General features: G+C 40.9%; 1 protein-coding gene across 2 annotated transcripts in view; it reads right to left on the minus strand.

Moving 5' to 3' along the window:
* Nucleotides 1-12,271, minus strand: part of TBC1D23 (TBC1 domain family member 23) — a 63,713-nt gene that overhangs the window by 36,465 nt on the left and 14,977 nt on the right. For both annotated transcript variants that reach the window (XM_006258337.4, XM_006258336.4), the window contains exons 2-5: nucleotides 11,005-11,116; nucleotides 10,619-10,724; nucleotides 6,072-6,276; nucleotides 2,798-2,921 (exon numbers count right to left, since the gene is read on the minus strand). In XM_006258337.4, coding sequence (XP_006258399.3) covers nucleotides 2,798-2,921; nucleotides 6,072-6,276; nucleotides 10,619-10,724; nucleotides 11,005-11,116 — 547 coding nt within the window. The remainder of the gene's footprint in view (nucleotides 1-2,797; nucleotides 2,922-6,071; nucleotides 6,277-10,618; nucleotides 10,725-11,004; nucleotides 11,117-12,271) is intronic.

Here is a 12,271-nt window from a genome sequence, read left to right on the forward strand (position 1 = left end):
ACTTACAGGCTCAGCAATGCTATGCTTGCTAGCACCATGACTGAAAAAGACTTGGGGGGTCACAACTGACCACAAGATGTATATGAGCCACCAATGCGATATCGCAGCTGGCAAAGCAAAAAAAACTCTGGCTTGCATCTACCGATGCATCTCAAGCAAGACCCAGGATGTCATCCTCCTGCTGTACTCGACCTTGGTGAGGCCCCAACTGGAGTACTGCATCCAATTCTGGGCTCCACAATTTAGGAAGGACGTGGTGAAGCTTGAAAGAGTTCAGAGGAATGCCACGCGCATGATCAGAGGACAAGAAAACAGACCTTATGAAGAAAGGCTGCGATGTATAGGACTCTTCAGCCTGGAGAAGCGCAACCTCAGGGGTGACTTGGTGGCAGCCTATAAGCAGTGTGCATCATGATCTTGGGGAATGCCTGTTCACCAGAGCACCCCAGGGGATGACAAGGCCCAATGACCACAAGCTCCTGCAAGATCGTTTTAGGCTGGACATAAGGAAAAACTTCTTTACTGTCTGAGCCCCCAAGGCCCAGAACAGACTCTGGTGCAAGCACCTACTCTGGACACTTTCAAGAAACATTTGGACACTTATCTTGCTGGGATCCTTTGACCCCAGCTGACTTCCTGCCCCTTGGGCAGGGGGCTGGACCTGATCTTACAAGGTCCCTTCCAGCCCTAATGTCTAGGAAATCTAAGAAAATTAGCCATTAATGTCAGCAGACATGACTGAATACATCAAGAGAAGCAGTGAGTTCTTTTTAAGATGGTGCCATTTTTTATACAGCTACTTTTCACAGGGTCATTCATTATCATAGACACATGTGTGGCACCTTCATACAACTGAGAGATGAGTTACTAAACATCTGCCAGCAATGGTAGCATTTTTAATCACTGTAAAACAAACAAAACCAAAAACCCAAAAACTAATATTTGGGTATACACAATCCTAAAGAAAGCATCCTTTGCTGCTATGAAAAAAATTCATAGCACATGAAAGAAAACAATTTATTCATTTCCTTCCAGATATCTTGGGCAAAATTTGTAACAATGCTCAACTGAAATGTAAACTACTTTATCAGTTTAGAATCTTATTTAATCTTCTGTTGTATTACCACCATTGTCATAAACTTTCAGTAGCACGTCACCTGCTTTTAAGAGTGACTTTGTGAGATTTTAACACCTCCTGATCTACAGCTGTAATAAGAGTCAGAGGCTTAGCACAAGTATAAAATGAAGAACTGCTGAAAGCAGCCTCTCTTTGAAGGACAATGATGCAACCATAATGTAAGAGCCTCTTCTTACGTAGTTCTGTACTTATAAATTTCATCCCAGCCCTTGAAAAAAATCAGAAAAAGGAGTCACCCCAATTTAGCTTCCTAATACTAAGTGAAATTTACCATCATCTTATAGTCTCTTACATAGCAAGTGTTCTATGTGTAGAAAATTATTATTGAAAGGTCATCTTAAATTCATTCTCCCCCAAGAGTGGTGAGTAAAGAAGAGGTGGGAGGCAAGAGGCTAGACCTCCATCCCTTGTCCTCCCTGCCCATTTGGGACAGGAAGCTGCTTTGGATGATGGCTGGCTAAACCTAGATTTGTACGTGCATACTTATAATTTTAGCAGCCCAGAAACATTATGGGTCACTACCGAAGTTGTGCGCATGTGTGTGTATACACACACACACACACACACACACACACACACACTACAGACTTCTTAAAACAGAAGGAATTGTATTATAGCATTTAATTTTATATGCTAAGTCATCAATAAAGCTATCAAACTTTCAGTACAATCTTGTGGTCCTGATACACAAGACTAACATTGAAATCAATAGGACACATACTTGCCTTACTTCTCAATCAAGTTAATTAAAAAACTGAAGTAGGAAGAAACCTAGTTCTTTAAATAAATATCATTCCACAATTCTATAAACAATGACAGGTTTGAATATCAGTTCTGCATGTGGCTTTCATTTCACGTATTTAGCAGAGAGGGATTTGAGTTTATACCAAGTTACTCTAGCTATTATTGACAATCCATGACCAGATGACCACATGTGGAACAAATGCACAGGTGGATAAGTATTCTGGAGCAGGGACTGGCAACCTACAGACATGGACATGGGACTTCAGCAGCAGTGTCAGCATGGGGAAAAGTGGCAGCAGGTGTTCTTCCTGTGCCAGCAGAGAAGGAAAAAAAATAGGGGTGATGGACACAAGGAAAGTGTCTGCCACCTCTGTTTTTCCCTGGCAGGAGCAGGGAAAAGTAGCGCACTGTTTACTTTCCCCATGGCAATGGTGAGGAAAAGTGGCAGGACTGGTTAGATCCTAGCGACCACTTGTGTCTGGCCTAAACTGGGTCAATTTGGCCCACAGCCTTTACTGGTTGTCAACTGCTGCTCTAGAGTATTGTAAATTAATTTCCTGGAATATGACAAATCACTGATGTATATACTGCCACCCAAATGTAATGCCAATTATTTCCAACTCCTAATATCAAGGCCTCTGTATGCATATGTTGTATTAAAAGCTATATATTATGAATGAAGATCTGGTGTTCACAGCACCTTGCCTCCTATTAGAATTGATTATAAAAAGATAACACATGCACAACAAATACATCTCTATGATCTTCACATATTCCAATACACTTTAAAGTTATTTAAAAAAAAAAACCAACCTAAAGTTCCCTTATATTAGCATTCTGTAACTTGGCAGTTTTCACTTAAAGTTTCTACAGAAATTTATTTCTCATTATGTTTCCCTACTTTCACTTTATTACCCAGTTGAGTGCATATGAGTCTGGTGTCATCTTCTTAGTGTCAAGAAAAGAGCAGAGTTCTGGTTCATGGTACTGGAGAAGCAGCCTAAAGAGATGAAATGGTCTCCCCTTCAGAAAACAATCCCTGAAAAATAAGGAGCAGGAATAATTATAACAAGTCCACAATACTCCAGTCAGCAGGCAACCTCATGTGTATTAAGACAAAAAAACAACAACAACATAGGGACTGATCCTGTGATGACTTACACAGTCAGCCACATTGAAACTGGATGAGTAGTAAGGACAATTAGATGCTTTTGCAAGATTTAAACTGTCATGTAGTAGTAGCATCCACACAGATTTACACAACTGAAAGGCATCATGAACTTGAGTGTGCCACATTGAAAAAACAGACCAAAGTGATTTTTAAAAGTGTCCACTGCTCACCTTGAAAGCACAGGACATTTAAGGGGAAGAATTCACTTGTAAGATAGCAGAGATAGAAGTTGCTTTTACGGTAAAATGAACTCTCTATGAAGACCTCCAATCAAATATAGTTATCAATTTGAGCATCTCATATGTGGACATTTTGTAGGTACTGAAGCAACTGGTAAACACTCCAATACACTCTTTTAAATGTTCAATGCATTATCTTTGTGATACCCATATCTATGGTTTTGCTGACAGTACAGAAACAAAGTACAAAGTTGACAAAAGAGAAACCCAAGTGTTCTGACTGCACGGTTGCTACTGAGCCGCCGAAACAGGGAAACATGTCCTTTCACAACATTGTCAAAGCAATGAAACACCTGTACTGGCAAACCATGAAGAGCAGCTCAGTGATGCCAAAGCCTCTGGGAGGTAAGCTGTAATCTGCAAACTTGTTTCCAGGAGCCTAACCTGAGAAGATCAGAGGTGAAAAGGGTCTCTCACCACAATGCAGTACAAAATAAAGTTAGTTGCAGACCACACTAACCACAAAATGTTCTAGCGTTTAGCCAATCACAGTAAAGGTTAATCCAAATTTGGTCCTAAATTCCGCTTAGATGCGAATAAATTTGAGCCGAAATTTGAGCAAGGTCTGCAGATCTTAGGGTTCTCATAGAAGCGTACTGCTGGGGGAACAGATAATTTAGAAGCTTTGCGGGTAGTGTATGACCAACGACTTAGGTGACCTGCTCCAGGCATCGTCTTTAAGGGTGTCTTTAGAAATTGCACATAAGAAGTAACAAGGCTTGAGCATGCTGTATTGGATTTTGTGAGTATAGTCTGTTTATTCCTTTTCTCTTAAATAAACAAAAGCTTGCTTCAAAGATCTGCGTGTCTATCTTAAAATAAGTTATACCGTTCGAACCATTACAGGTACGACAATTTTCATAGATTTCATAGACATTTGGGCTGGAAGGGACTCGGGAGGATCATCGAGTCCAGCCCTCTGCCCCAGGGGCAGGAAGTCAGCAGGGATCATAGGACCCCAGCAAGATAAACATCCAAATGTGTCTCGAAGGCGTTCAAAGTGGGTGCTTGAACCACCTCCGGCAGCAGTCTATTCCAAACCTTGACTTCTGTTTTTCCGGGGTTAACAGTCTAAGTGTACGCTGAAGGCACACAGTTCATTAACCTTTTTTAGCAAAACAATTTGAGCTCACAACATAATTTCACTTTGGACAAATATTAAATTTGTAGCCCCCTTGGAAGGAGCATTATAAAATTGCCACAGAGGCATAGAGCAGCATGCTCTGCAACAAGGGGGTGGACAAGGAAGTAGCTAGCTGACTGACAGCCTAGTGCTGCTTATGGGAAGTGGCAAATAAAAGTGTAGCTCCACAGAGACCAAGAGCAACAAGTGTATTTCCTGGCAGCCTGCAGGGAAGCAACAAGCAAAGCTGCAGCTTTCCAGAGACTGATGGCAGCAGCCCACTGCCTTCTGTGGGACAGCAGCAGACTCTCAGTGAGTGCACTTCTACCCCCAGTCTCTGGGAATTGCAGCTCTGTTCTCTGCCCCCCTTGATTAAATGACAGCTAAGAACCCAAGCAATGCTCAATAATTGTCCACCATATTCTCTGACCTCACATCCCCAGTGTTGTACAGTGGGATGTTCAGGAACCAAAAGATCCCTTGTCCCACAAAAGTACAGACATTGCATGTGACACTATAAAACAGAGTGCTACAGAGAATCCAGGAATATTTCTGATGGTGCTACTTGGGGTGTACACATCTGTCTTCTTGACTTTTGACACTTGTAGCACTACCAACATAACATCTGTCTGTGGTCTCTGCATGGTTAATGCATAAAGCTGTTTAAAATCATTCAAGCACACTTTACCAAGTCCCAATAGTAAAAGTAGGCTCATATTAAAAACAAAACAAAAATCAGCTTTAGTAATTTAGAGAACTCTGTACTTCCACCTACAGTGAAATATAAGCACAATAAATAATGCATTTCAAGATTGAACTCTTTTTTTAGTGCTGATTCATTAATTTCTTTACTACACTTAGCAAGACAACCACATTTCTAGCGATCTATCCACATATCTAGTCGACATGCAACTCACTGCCTCAAGAGCAGTGAGTGAGTTCAGATACCCCTTTCTTGGGCAAAGAAGGCAGCAGGACAGCAAGCTCAGCCACTGGAGAAATGAAGAGGCAGCTTTGGACCGCAGCACAATTTGCATTTGAGGCAGGATAGTATCAATATTAATAACTTATATCATAAAAGTTTTCATAAAGGTTGCTTCATTTTTGATAGAGAAAATATCTTTTTGCAATTAACTCTGATACTGGAAATCTAAACGAATCAACTGTGCTACAGACCGCCTGTGTATCCTGAGGTGAATTACCTAATTATCTTGATTGCCTTATCTTTATAATAGGAATAATATTTTCTCAGCAGATTTTTGTCTTGTCTCTTAAGATTAAACTCTTTGAGCATGACCTATCTACTGATATGCATTCATGGAACACCACACACATTGGGGTATCAAATCTCATTTAGAATCTCAAGGTACTACCATAATCTAAATTAGAACACAAATTTTTTGTAGTCATACTGGGAGAGTAGTTAGTCTAAACGCAAGCATCTGTTTCACTTGGATTAAATACATTCTCATGTACGCAATAAAATTTACAATAGCATAAGGGAGTTTGGCAGTTCTGCTGTAAACAGTAATATCGCTTTATTTCTGCAGTAAGCTATACGTTATTTGCTAAAGACACCACATATTTTTTGATAAAAGCCATTTCACACATTCACTGTCAACAAATACAGATCACATGCAAAAAATATGCATTTACCTGGGAATATACTTGTTCATGATTGCATAAAAGCAGTTGTACAAATCACTACGTGGAATTCGAAGATGAACCAGCGGCTTGAGTAAATGTATCCAGCCGAGACAAGAAGAGTATTTAACATTACGTGACTTACAATAAAAGGTAATAACAGACTCAATGTCCAAAAGTAATACTGACTTCTCCTCTTCTGGAACTGACAGCTGGTCTGGAAAAACACAAGCATAACATACTTAGAACTCATGTTAACAGCCTCATGGAGTCTGCTAATGCTGGGGTTGTCAACCAGGGGTACACATACCCCTGGGGGTACCAGTCTTAGTGGGTAAGTGCAGCTGGGAGGGGACTGAGCGCTGCCGCCACCCAGGAGCAGGGCTGGGGTGGGGTGAGGGCAGTGGCACCCCTTTGTGGGGCAGGGAAGGTAGCATGCGGCGGCCCCTGCCACCACATACCAGCCTGGTGAGCTTCCCCACTCAGCAAAGGGGCGCTGCTGCCCTCACTCCAGCCCAGTGAACTTCCCCACCTCGCCCCATCCTGCTTCTGGGAGGCGGTGGCTCTCCGTCCCCACCTCCCTGCCCTGTATCCAGCTGTGTGCTATTCCCCTCTGCTCGGCATCCAGTCACACCCCTCCCCCCACTTCAGCATCCAGCTGCCAGTGGTACTTAGACTAAAAAAGGTTGAAAATCCCTGTGCTAATGAAATAGTTTCAGAGGCTGATCATGCCTATATACACTACCGCATTTGCTTGTACATAAAAGCTTGAACCCAGTTTGAGAGAAGAGGTGCAAATAGGATTAAACCACTAGCCTAACTTTTCATGAGCAACTTGTAATTTTTTTTTTTGTATACAACTGTAGTTATAAAGCATGCTGGAATGTCATAGCACAGTACCAACAGAGAAATCGCCACATACCCCCCCCCCCAAAAACCCCCAAACAAACGTGGAAACTCCATATTTATAAATTTGTGCACTAAATTCCCCTTGTTTCTCCCATTTGGTGAACTCAGCACAACACTTGCTTCTCAGCCTCTTGTGGGCTCAGAACGATTCAGTTTCCCCAGACTTCACAACAAACTCTTTTCAGTTTCAAAGCTCAACCCACAGTGCATACCTCTAATTCTACACAAGCCTACTTGCATACAAAACGTAAACTCTGACCTCACTTTGATTAAGATATGTTCTGTTTATACAAGAGCACAAAGGTACTCTCTATGATGCATTATCTGTATATAAAAAATATGAATATGAAGTTAAGGTTTTTCTGCACTTGATTGTAAGACAGTGCTCAAAAGGAACTACAGGCTGGGGTTGGAGGCTACTGTAAATTAGACATGGAATTTCCAAGAGAATATATATGTCCTGATGAAGCCAAGTCAGTAAAATATAGTTTAAATCAACATGTAAATGAATAAGAATAATTATAATAATCATTACTTATTTTCATATTACATTCAATTTTGTCTTTATAGCTTCAATATTTGTGCTAGTAATGTAATGTATAGCAGAATCTATCATTGGGAGAAAAGGGATGTCAGCTAAATGGCTGGTAGCTGGGCTCTTTTGGTATCTAGGAAGGCAGCCTGAGATTATAGAATAAACATATTAGCTGTTAGCTAAAAATGATGAGCAGTTAAATTGGTTATCTTTAGGTCTCTCAATTAACTAAGATGAAAAGGGAAATTCTCAGTGCTGTAGTTTCAGCAGTTTGGACTCTGGAAGATAAGGCTACACTAGTTTATATGCTACTCTCTTTCAAGGATAACCTAGTAACCACAGTAGCCAAAGAAAAAAAAAAATCTTCTTTGGTTAAAGCTTAGGTTTCTAGCACTGGAATTGCAAAGTATTCAGTAATCCAATTACAATGTTTCAATGGTACAACACGTAAATTGAAACTGATGTGCATGGCAACTTACTTGCTGGTACTTCGAACTATCAAGACTGCATTCTGAGGAAATGCATGACTGACTGAATTCACAGATGAGTTTCAGATTCTTTTTTATATTAGCATTTTGCCACCTTGATTCACATTTAATATGGCAAGCAGTAGAAGGAGGGTTTGTTAGAAACAGCCTGGTCAGCAGGGAATTGTAACCTGTAGGTTACATTTATTCTGTGTCCTTGACTTTCCATCTCTGGCTTCTACCACTAATAAGCTATACCACCAACTTGTAGCCTGCATGTGTTGCCCAGACCTGAGAAACAGCAGTTTGTGCTCAAAAACTAATCTAATCTAAAATTCAAAATAAATTTTAACACCAATGAAAATTATGTATTTTAAGAGCTTCTGAAATTTGGCTGCTCTTCAGTGTTAATTTTAAGATCTGGGGCATGTGCAGAGTGACATTTTTCTTTTAAGGTAAAGAAATAGGAGTGACTGAGAAGAAAAGAATGAGTCAAACAATAGCTACTCTTTCAAAACAGTTGAGAATTCTGTAAGGAAATCCAGCGGTCTTCACTACACTATGTCTAGTAGCAGGTATTGTACTTTTGAAGTTGCAGTCTCTTCTCTTTAACATACTCTTCTGCGTTGCTAGGTGAAAGACCTAAATAAAGGGGGAAGCTGACTTGTACAAACGAAAATTTAAAAAAGGCCATTTTGGAGGAGCTAATTACATTTGGTAACATTTTCAGACAAAAGTGTATTAAATGCACAGTGTCCATTTAGGCTTATTTTTTATCTTCATTATGAAAACACCAAGTCAGAAAGTAGGACAAAGCCTGTTCTAAATATTAATATTAGAGGGGAATAAATTTATTTACTTGGTTTTAAAACTGGATATAATTTTATAATGTGAGTATTTGCAACAGTTATAAAAATATTATTGTAGCTAGTATCTATCTATCTGACTGCCCAATGGAATAGAATGAGTTAAGCTGCAGCTAACAGTGGAATTAGAGATCTTTCCTCCTAAAAATGCTGCTTGAACTGGTATTAATGATAAAAGTAGCTGGCATTCTGACCTCTCGGCCAGAATCAAACCATTGCTTCTGCACTGTGTCAGGGGATACTTTACTTTGCTGCTCTTTGTGATGAGCTGGCAACCTGCAGTTATTAAAGATCCCTTGGCAATTTCCATAAAAGTATGCAAGCATTTCAGTTCTCATGCTCAGGCAAAAGCCCAACTTGGGCAGGCTCATTCTGCTGTGCTAAATTTCCCTCTATTTTCTGCTGGAAATGGAATTTGCCCTTTAAAAAAAAAAAAAAATTGACTTCAATAGTACAGAATGGCAAATGCATTTTCTTTCCTTGTGGTTATTAGTTCTACGTGAGGTGATCACCAGGAATCCAGGTTTTCTGTCTCCCATGGGAAAAGGTGCAAAACTGTGGATTTTCCCCTTTAAAAAGGAGAAAACCACAGGAAACCAGCCTGTAATACGCTGCTTGGGCATGGTGGGAGTGGCAGTGACTAGAGGCAGGTGGCGTCATGCGCGTGTTCACACATGTGACCGACCTATAGCCAGGTAGGGTAGTGGGAGTAGCTCCAGTAGTTGGATACAGGTAAGTCTATGGGGGGAGTAGGGCGTTGGAGCTGCAGCCATCCCTAAATTTTGCCACAGCCCCTTCCAATGCTGCCAAAACCTGCCTGGCGCAGTCCTGGCTCTTCCCAAGGCGTGGGTGGAGGCGGGGGTTGAGCCAGGGCTGTGCCCAGCAGGCGGCAGCAGTGCTGGGAACAGGGTTTTGTTTTTTTTGGGGGGGGGGGGAAATCGACGACACTACACTGAAACTTGGGGAGGTATGCAGCCCCCCCTCAAAGTCCCCTCCCACTGCCGCCTCCCCACTGCCCCAAGCCCAGCCCCCACTGAGAAGAGCCCAATGCAGCCCCAGCTTCTGCCCACAGCTGCAACCCACCTGCCCCCCCCAGATCGGGGTGGGGGGGGAAGCACACACCCCTCTAGAGGAGGTGCGGCTCCACCCCCGCCTCACCCTGGCTGGGTAGCACCTGTCCCACTCCGTCCCTCACCGCAGGGGGTGATGATCTGCCCCTCCATGCCCCTTTCCTCCAACCATAACAGATTTACCAGCTGCACGCAAGTCTCCAGGATGCCGGGCTGTGCTCCTCACTATCTGCATGCACAGGCATTTATCAGTCAAGTTATTGGCCACATCAGGCTGATTTCCAATAAAGCCAATTTTCTTTATAAGTTGGTGCCGATCTGATATCGGGCCAATGTATTGGTTCACCTCTAGTTTAAAGTATGAAGGACATTACATTAAGACCATAAAACTGGGAAGGCAAACTTTTTGTTGAAAGAAAATTAACTATTAGCTTTCTTCCCATTGGACTTTGTTTACTTTATGCAATTTAGCATGTACCACAGAATACTTTGTGTATCTATGATGTCATCCATTCAAAGGTCTGAGTTTAGATAAAATTCTGCTTACACATTAAAAGGTATCTAATGATTCTTCCATGTTATGTATGCTTTTGCCTTCCGTACCCAGCTTCTGCAGCAATGCAAGCTTTATTGAGACAATTATGTTAATTACATGCTGTAAGAGAACAGAGATGGCAAAAAGTTTTTATGCAGACAGTGTAATCAAACTTACCAATTAGCTCCTGGCAATCCTTATATATTATACTCTGTTCTGGTAGATCTAAAGAACCATCCCAGGATGCTAGACCATCTCCTTTCCCTACAACATTTAATGCAATCTGGAGAGGAAAGAAAAAAAACAAACAACAAACAAACATAAAAAATACTAATCACTTTTCTTTGTACCTATACAGAGATACAGTTATTGACTTCAATTGGTTTAAACTAAATGAACAGCAAACATTTCAAAACCTTTTAAGAACCCTGGATGATATTCATCCTCCACATACATACACATGGGAAGGTTCCTGTTACAGTGATACAAGATAACGACCATTTCAGTTGCAAAGAAATAAAAAAAAAGAAAGTATCATCCATTTCTTGACTTTAGTCAGTTACCTTCCAGACTTTAGCCCTCAGATCATCAGGCAATCGTCTTCCTTGAATTATGTTTCTTACAGTTTCTAGATCACAGCCTCCTTCTTCCAGGGCTTCTGCAAGTTCCTTCTCCCTGTAAAAGTTATTTGCAACAAACTTTATGTACTTTAAAACACTCCAATATTTTTATTAAACAATAGTGTCCTTTGTACACATACACAAATACCTAATATTCTTCAAATTGGAGGACACTAGTAAGCTAAAATAACATTTAAAGTTTGCTTGATGTGTGTTACTTATAAATTTATATTACTGAGACCAAATATTTCTGTGATCTATATTATTTTTATTCATTCATTCTATTTTTGGTGCCTGTATCATTTGCTTGATTTGAAATCTACCTTTCATTCTTTAAATTGAATAGAATTACACTTTCTGGTTCTCACAGGGAGACAATGTTACAAAAGATGAAACAAATGTCACAGAATAATGTTTAAACTGAAAAACTCATTTTCAATATTTCAGATTGAACGACAGTGCTTTTCTCCACCCACACACTACACATTCAAATGTAGTTAGGTGGCAGCTTCCCTTAAATAAATCAATAGATGACCTAAATACTGGAAAATATTTTCCAGAGGTTTATTAATAGTTGGTTCTTAACTCTGTATTTCCTTAAAATTTAAATTTCTTTTTAAGCTACAATCAAATCATTAGACACCAGGCAATTAACAATTCAATTTTTTCTAGGGGAAAAATAAATAAAATAAGTGTACCTTAAGTAACAGAGAATTGTAATGAAAAAAAAAAAAATCAGTAGAGTGAAAAAAAGTTTCAGTAATCAGTGCAGTAATCAAAACAAAATAAGATCATTATGGAACTACAGGAAACCCTCACTACTCAGAAACTCTGGATTCACGGATTCAAATGTCTGAGGGGCAGGGCAGAGCTACGAGGCAGGCGGAGAGCGAGCACTGGAGATGTGGAGGGAGGAGGCGATGGCAGCATCTTTCCCAGAAGCAGCCACAGTGGCACTCGGGGGGGGGGGGGGGGGGGGGGGGAGGAAAGGGGTCAGTCCCCAGGTGCTGCAGGGGAGCCCCACAAAGAATGTGGTGGGGAGCAGGGGCAGCTGTGGGGTCTGACAGGGAGCCCTATCAGTATTAGCGGATTTCGCCATTTACGGGGATCTCAGGAACGTATCCTCTGCGAATGGCGAGGGTCTCCTGTACTGACAGTCTCGATAAGATTATTAAAGATCTCTTGACAATATATTTTTAACAATGCTAGA

Source organism: Alligator mississippiensis, chromosome 1 (genome assembly GCF_030867095.1).
Source record: "Alligator mississippiensis isolate rAllMis1 chromosome 1, rAllMis1, whole genome shotgun sequence".
NCBI classification, from domain to species: domain Eukaryota; kingdom Metazoa; phylum Chordata; order Crocodylia; family Alligatoridae; genus Alligator; species Alligator mississippiensis.